This window comes from Scyliorhinus canicula, chromosome 25 (genome assembly GCF_902713615.1).
Source record: "Scyliorhinus canicula chromosome 25, sScyCan1.1, whole genome shotgun sequence".
Taxonomy (NCBI): Eukaryota; Metazoa; Chordata; class Chondrichthyes; order Carcharhiniformes; family Scyliorhinidae; genus Scyliorhinus; species Scyliorhinus canicula.
Window position 1 is genome coordinate 25,796,876 of NC_052170.1, and position 8,344 is coordinate 25,805,219.

General features: G+C 54.9%; 1 protein-coding gene across 10 annotated transcripts in view; it reads left to right on the forward strand.

Moving 5' to 3' along the window:
- Positions 1-7,991, forward strand: part of LOC119957087 (EVI5-like protein) — a 311,414-nt gene extending 303,423 nt beyond the window's left edge. For all 10 annotated transcript variants that reach the window (XM_038784762.1, XM_038784759.1, XM_038784754.1 and 7 more), the window contains one exon: positions 7,887-7,991. In XM_038784762.1, the coding sequence (XP_038640690.1) occupies positions 7,887-7,991 (105 nt within the window). The remainder of the gene's footprint in view (positions 1-7,886) is intronic.
- The last annotated feature ends 353 nt before the right edge of the window (positions 7,992-8,344 follow it).

Consider the following 8,344-nt stretch of genomic DNA (forward strand, 5'->3'; position numbering starts at 1 on the left):
TCTCCGCCCCCCCTTCTCTCCGCCCCCTTCTCTTCCGCCCCCTTCCCTCCGCCCCCTTCCCTCCGCCCCCCCCTCCTCTCCGCCCCCTTCTCTCCGCCCCCCTTCTCTCCGCCCCCCTTCTCTCCGCCCCCCTTCTCTCCGCCCCCCTTCCCTCCGTCCCCCCTTCTCTCCGCCCCCCCTTCTCTCCGCCCCCCTTCGCTATGCCCCCTTCTCTCCGCCCCACCTCCACCCCCACTTCTCTCCGCCCCCTCCTCCACCCCCCCTTCTCTCCGCCCCCTCCTCCACCCCCCCTTCTCTCCCGCCCCCCTCTTCTCCCCCTCCCTACCCCCCTCCGCCCCCCGTCTCGCTCTCCGCCCCCCCTTCCCTCCGCCCCCCTTCTCTCCTCTCCGCCCCCCCCCTGTCTCTCCGCCCCCCGCTTCCTCTCCGCACCCCCCGTCTATCTCTCCCTCCGCCCCCTTCTCTCCGCCGCCCCCCTTCTCTCCCGCCCCCTTCTCTCCGCCCCCCTTCTCTCTCCGCCCCCCCTTCCTCCGCCCCCCCTCTCCCCCCCCCCTCTCCCCCCCCCCCCCTCTCTCCCCCCCCCCCCCTTCTCTCCCCCCCCCCTTCTCTCCGCCCCCCCTTCTCTCCGCCCCCCCTTCTCTCCGCCCCCCCCTTCTCTCCGCCCCCCCTTCTCTCCGCCCCCCCTTCTCTCCGCCCCCCCTTCTCTCCGCCCCCCCTTCTCTCCGCCCCCCCTTCCTCTCCGCCCCCCCTTCTCTCCGCCCCCCCTTCTCTCCGCCCCCCCTTCTCTCCCCCTTCCCTCCGCCCCCTCCCATCACCCCCCATCGCTCCTCCTCCGCCCCCCTCCTTCCCACGCCCCCCTCCTTCCCATGCCCCCCTCCTTCCCACGCCCCCCTCCTTCCCACGCCCCCCTCCTTCCCACGCCCCCCTCCTTCCCACGCCCCCGTCCTTCCCACGCCCCCCTCCTTCCCACGCCCCCCTCCTTCCCACGCCCCCCTCCTTCCCACGCCCCCCTCCTTCCCACGCCCCCCTCCTTCCCACGCCTCCCTCCTTCCCACGCCTCCCCCTTCCCACGCCCCCCCTCCTTCCCACGCCCCCCTCCTTCCCACGCCCCCCCCTCCTTCCCACGCCCCCCCCCTCCTTCCCACGCCCCCCCCTCCTTCACACGCCCCCCTCCTTCCCCCTGCCTCCTGTTCCTCTCTCTCCACTATTTTCTCTTCTCTCCCTCTCTCTTTTTTACACAGAGGGTAGTGGGTGCCTGGAACTCGCTGCCGGAGGATGTGGTGGAAGCAGGGACGATAGTGACATTTAAGGGGCATCTTGACAAATACATGAATAGGATGGGAATAGAGGGATACGGACCCCGGAAGTGTGGACGATTTTAGTTTAGACGGGCAGCATGGTCCGCACAGGCTTGGAGGGCCGAAGGGCCTGTTCCTGTGCTGTACTTTTCTTTGTTCTTAGTTCTCTCTCTTTCCTCATATCGTCATCTCTCCCTCCCCACTCATCACCCTCCTGTCTGTTTTCAAGGAAGGTACAAGACATCAGCTGAAAATACAGTGCGGCATGGTAGCAAAGTGGGTAGCACTGTTGCTTCACAGCACCAGGTTTCGATTCCCGGCTTGGGTCGTTATCTTTGCGGAGTCTGCACATTGTTACCCGTTGTGGTGAATGTATAATGCTTAATTCACACTGTGTATCACTGTGTCCCTGTGGGCTCCGTCTGTGAGCCGTTGCGCGGCTCTGCCCACAGAAGGAGATGAGGAGCTTGTACAGGGATCCATCCTTGGCTCTGCCTGTGGCTCTGCCCATGGCCCCTCCCACTACCGGAAGTATAAAGTGCTGCGGTCTTGTGAGTCTCCCCTCAGTTCTTCTGGCTGCAGGCAGGCTCAGTTTACATAGAATTTACAGTGCAGAAGGAGGCCATTCGGCCCATCGAGCCTGCACCAGCTCTTGGAAAGAGCACCCTACCCAAGGTCAACACCTCCACCCTATCCCCACAACCCAGTAACCCCACCCAACACTAAGGGCAATTTTGGACACTAAGGGCAATTTATCACGGCCAATCCACCCAACCTGCACATCTTTGGACTGCGGGAGGAAACCGGAGCACCCGGAGGAAACCCACACAGACACGGGGAGGATGTGCAGACTCCGCACAGACAGTGACCCAGCCGGGAATCGAACCTGGGACCCTGGAGCTGTGATGCCATTGTGCTATCCACAATGCTACCGTGCTGCCCCTTGTAAGTCGATTAAAGCCGCAGCTTACTTCCTCTCGTGTCTTGAGTGAATTGATGGTCGCATCAATTTAATCGACTTAAAAAAACCACCATGGAATCAGCCCTCAAACCTGATCGACTGGAACTCGACCCACAGGCCGCAGAAGCGAAGGAAATATTTCTGCATTGGCTTCGGTGCTTCAAGGCCCACCTGGCTGCATCGACTACCTCCGCTGTTACTGAAGAGCAGAAACTCCGTCTCATACACGCACGGGTGAGCCAGCTTATTTCTACTCAACTCGATAGCACTGACTCATACACCGAAGCCCTCACGATACTCGACCGCCTATACGTGCAGCCTGTAAATGAAGTTTACGTGCGGCATATTTTCACTACCCACTGCTGAGTCGCTGGAGGACTACCTGCGCGACCTAAAAATTCTTGCATGGGAATGTAACTTTCAGGCTGTAACTGCCTCCCAGCATATGGAACTCGCTGTCCGTGATGTGTATGTTGCAGGGGTCGGTTCTAACTACGTGCGCCAGCGTCTCCTCGAAAAAGGGCCCCAGAACCTGGAGGACACTGTAACGCTAGCAACCTCACTGGAGGTCGCTTTTCAAAGTTTGAACTCGTTCCCAGGCCGACACGTGACCACATCGTGGACCCCCGACCAGAGACTGCCCCAGGCCTGCACCGTGCGGCCACCCGCCCACCACGGAGCGCTATTGTGCCATTTCTGCGGCCAGCCCCAACACCCACGGCAGCACTGTCCGGCCCGCAACGCCACCTGCAGCAGCTGCGGTCGAAAAGGACATTTTGCTAAGGTATGCCTGTCTAAAACTAAACCCTCAAACTCTACCGCTATCCAGAGCAATCACTCCTCCAACTCGCTGGCCCGCAGACCCCGCAATGTTGCAGCGTGTCTGCCGACTCCGCACGACATGTGCAACTCATGGGGGCTGCCATCTTGGCAATCCTCCCCCACGCGGCCGGCCATGTGCGAGTCATGGGGGGACGCCATCTTCCTCACCGCCCGCCACGTGCCATCCACAGGGGCTGCCATCTTGGCAATCCTCCCCCACGCGGCCGGCCATGTGCGAGTCATGGGGGGGGGCGCCATCTTCCTCACCGCCTGCCACGTGCCATCCACGGGGGCGGCCATCTTGGGCGTCATCTTCCTCATCGCCCGCCACGTGCGATCAACGGGGGCCACCAACTTGGCCATCACCCGATGTTCATATCAACAACTATGACCTCCGCGGACAGCATCACGGGGCCACTCCAGCACTGCTGATTGAGCCACCGACTACCCGCAACTCAACGCAGTCACTCTGGGCCAGTCGTGGCCAAAGCACCTCAGAAGCTCAATGATGTCCGTTCTGGTCAACGGATACAAGACACCGTGCCTCTTCGACTCCAGGAGCACCGAGAGCTTTGTTCATCCAGACCTGGTAAGACGCTGCTCGCTCCCTCTCTTCCCAGCACGGCAAACATCTCCCTCGCCTCGGGCTCGCACTCGGTCCAGATACAAGGGCGCACTGTTGCGACATTAACAATACAGGGCGCCAACTACTCCAACTTCCAGTTGTACGTACTCCCAGACCTCTGCGCCCCTCTCCTACTCGGGCTTCGGCGGACCCCTACCCCCTCTCACTATATGCAGCTTAACCACTCTAAAAATCGACCCCCCTCCACTCTTCGCTAACCTCACCGCTAACTGCAAACCCATAGCCACTCGCAACAGGCTGTATAGCCAGCAGGACAGGGCATTTATTAGAGCCGAAGTCCAGCGGCTCTTACGTGAGGGAGTCATAGAGGCCAGTAACAGCCCCGGAGAGTGGTGGTCGTCAAGACCGGGGAAAAGTTCCGGATGGTGGTTGATTACAGCCAGACCATTAACCGGTTCACGCTCCTCGATGCATACCCCCTCCCCCGGATTGCAGACACGGTCAACCAGATCGCCCAGTACCGCATATTCTCCATGGTGGATCTGAAGTCTGCATACCACCAGCTCCCAATCCGCCCGGAGGATCGCCAATACACGGCGTTTGAGGCAGATGGCCACTTCTTTCGTTATCCAACTGGCTAACCGATAGAAGACAGAGAGTGGTGGTGGATGGCAAATATTCAGCCTGGAGCCCAGTTATCAGTGGCGTACCTCAGGGATCAGTTCTGGGACCGCTGCTGTTTGTGATTTTCATTAACGACTTGGATGAGGGAGTTGAAGGGTGGGTCAGTAAGTTTGCAGACGATACGAAGATTGGTGGAGTTGTGGATAGTGAGGAGGGCTGTTGTCGGCTGCAAAGAGACATAGATAGGATGCAGAGCTGGGCTGAGAAGTGGCAGATGGAGTTTAACCCTGACAAGTGTGAGGTTGTCCATTTTGGGAGGACAAATATGAATGCAGAATACAGGGATGTAGGGTTCTTGGCAATGTGGAGGAGCAGAGAGATCTTGGGGTCTATGTTCATAGATCTTTGAAAGTTGCCACTCAAGTGGATAGAGCTGTGAAGAAGGCCTATGGTGTGCTAGCGTTCATTAGCAGAGGGATTGAATTTAAGAGCCGTGAGGTGATGATGCAGCTGTACAAAACCTTGGAAAGGCCACATTTGGAGTACTGTGTGCAGTTCTGGTCACCTCATTTTAGGAAGGATGTGGAAGCTTTGGAAAAGGTGCAAAGGAGATTTACCAGGATGTTGCCTGGAATGGAGAGTAGGTCTTATGAGGAAAGGTTGAGGGTGCTAGGCCTTTTCTCATTAGAACGGAGAAGGATGAGGGGCGACTTGCTAGAGGTTTATAAGATGATCAGGGGAATAGATAGAGTAGACAGTCAGAGACTTTTTCCCCGGGTGGAACAAACCATTACAAGGGGACATAAATTTAAGGTAAATGGTGGAAGATATAGGGGGGATGTCAGAGGTAGGTTCTTTACCCAGAGAGTAGTGGGGGCATGGAATGCACTACCTGTGGAAGTAGTTGAGTCGGAAACGTTAGGGACCTTCAAGCGGCTATTGGATAGGTACATGGATTAGGGGAGAATAATGGAGTGTAGATTAACTTCTTCTTAAGGGCAGCACGGTAGCATTGTGGATAGCACAATAGCTTCACAGCTCCAGGGTCCCAAGTTCGATTCCGGCTTGGGTCACTGTCTGTGTGGAGTCTGCACATCCTCCCCGTGTGTGCGTGGGTCCAAAGATGTGCAGGTTGGGTGGATTGGCCATGATAAATTGCCCTTAGTGTCCAAAATTCTATGATTAATCTAGGACAAAAGTTCGGCACAGCATCGTGGGCCGAAGGGCCTGTTCTGTGCTGTATTTCTCTATCTCTATCTAAGGCATTTGGGGCACTTGCCTTTATCAATCGAGGCTCAGGTTACAAAAGCAGGGAGGTCATGTTGGAGTTGGAGAACTTTGGTGAAGCCACAGCTGGAGCACTGGGTGTAATTCTGGTCCCCACATTATAGGAAGGATGTGATTGTACTGGAGGGGGTGCAGAGGGGATTCACCAGGATGGTGCCTGGGATGGAACATTTCAGTTATGAAGAGGGGTTGGATAGGGTTGGGTTGTTTTCTCTGGAGCAGAGAAGACTGAGGGGCGGCCTGATCGAGGTGGACAAGATTCTGAGGAGCACGGACAGGGTGGATAGGGAGCAGCTGTTCCCCTTAGTTTCCAGGTCTAAGGGAATGCCATGTCTCATTCATGTGCCGGCTCCCTGATTCACCATCAGCTGCGCACTTGATCACCGTGGTACCGTTCAGCCATAGAGACGGCGCTAGGCTCCAAACACCTATTGACAGGTGCATTGTTATGGAACCATCTTGACCATGCTCCTGGGGATAGTGAGGCTATTTGGAACCAGCTGTATGGGTCTTGGATTGGATTGAATTGGATTTATTTATTGTCACGCGTACCGAGGTACAGTAAAAAGTATTTTACAGCGAGCAGCTCAACAGATCATTCAGTACATGAAAAGGAAATAAAAGAAAATACATAGTAGGGCAACACAAGGTACACAATGTAACTAGATAACACCAGCATTGGGTGAGGCATACAGGGTGTAGTGTTAATGAGGTCGGTCCATAAGAGGGTCGTTTAGAAGTCTGGTAACAGCGGGGAAGAAGCTGTTTTTGAGTCTGTTCGTGCGTGTTCTCAGACTTCTGTGTAGAAGGAGCTTGTCCTGACCAGAACAGCCAGTATGGCTGCGCAATTGAAGCACTTAAACCAACACAGCTTCCAAATGTACACGGCCCATCATCCCAGTCATAGTAAGTAGCAATCCTTCAATAGGGGCTGGTTTAGCTCACAAGGCTAAATCGCTGACTTTTAAAGCAGACCAAGCAGGCTAGCAGCACGGTTCGATTCCCGTACCAGCCTCCCCGGACAGGCGCCGGAATGTGGCGACTAGGGGCTTTTCACAGTAACTTCATTGAAGCCTACTCGTGACAATAAGCGATTTTCATTTCACCAGGACTCTGTAGTGGTTTCTGTCTCCTGGGAAAGTAGCAGCCTATTGGTGATGTCGCTGTAATCTGAGGGCCCAGGTTCATTCTCTGGAGACAGTGGCTCAAATCCTAAAATCTGGGATTGAAAATAGCCTCAGTCATGGTGACCATGAGAAACTATCACGGATTGTTGTGAAAAAAAATCTGGTTCACTAATAGGAAAGGAAACCTGCCGCCCTTCCCAGGTCTGGCCTACAGCTGACTCCAGTCCCACAGCAACGTGATTGACTCTACACTGGCCCTCTGAAATGGGCAATTAGGGTCGGGCAACAAAAGCTGACCCAGCGACGCCCATGTCCCCTGAATTAATGTTTTAGCAAATACCTTCCAGCAACTGTAAACCAAAGTCCAGCAATGTCTCCGTCCCCCCTCAGTGGGAGCGACAACTTCTGTCGGATTTATTCGAGCTGTGTTAGAAGCAAACGGAGATTGGAGGATGAACTGCGCAGGCCTGGCGAGTAAGCGTTCCGAGCCCACGGGTTCCGCAGAAGGGTCACGCGGACCCGAGACGCTGTTTCTCTCCCACCGCTGCTACCAGACCTGCGGAGTCTAGCCAGCGTGTTCCTGTTTTTATTTCAGGTTTCCACTGTTTAGCTTTTATTCTGTGGGCTAAGCGATTGGCTGTTCAATCCAAGAGCAGCTCGGTTTACCCCAGCTTGCGATGCTGTTTCCAATTTCCTCTTTAATTCCAATTTTAATTGAAATGCCAGTAATTACCACACCCTCTTGCTGTTCTCTATTATAATCAGAGATTTAGGAAAGGCAGAATCGCGGGTTGGGGAGGTTAATCAGTTGGGACACACCCGTGACCAGGTCTGCGACAGCCTGCGGGGAACAAAGAACAATACAGCACAGGAACAGGCCCTTCGGCCCTCCAAGCCTGTACTGGTCATGATACCAACCTTTGCCCAAACCCTCAGCCCTTCCTTGTGCCGTATCCCTCTGTACCCATCCTATCCATGTGTTTGTCAAGATGTATCTGCTTCCACAACCTCCCCTGGCAACGCGTTCTAGGCAACTACCACCCTCTGTGTGTTTAAAAGAAAAAGCCTGACTTGCACATCTCCTCTAAACAGACCCGGAATTGACCTGTTTTGTAGGAATGACGGCGCCTCATATATTTACCTTGATGAAACTCTTTTAACCTGTTTGCTTGTTTGCTTCAAAGAGAGAAGAGGGAAGGATTCAAGGTCAGCTCAACAACTCGGACTCCAATCAGATCATTCGCGAGTTGAAGGACCAGATCGCGGAATTGAAAACTGAGGTAAAGTAAAGACTGGTTTGTTTGGGGGCCACGTTCCGGCTAAAATTCGTTCGCCTAATCACGAGAGTAACAGATCCTGAAGCAGCGTAATGGAAAGTAAATTCATTTTTTCCATTTAGCAAGTGGTTTTGTGATTTGCTGAAAGAATAGTGACCAGGTGCAGTCTTCTGGAGAAGGATTTCTCACCAAAAGTGTGCACTTTGTAGTACAGGTGTACAGCTGTGTACAGGTGTACAGCTGTGTACAGGTGTGTACAGGTGTACAGGTGTGTACATGTGTACAGGTGTGTATAGGTGTGTACAGCTGTGTACATGTGGAGAGGTGTGTACAGGTGTACAGCTGTGTACAGGTGTACAGGTGTG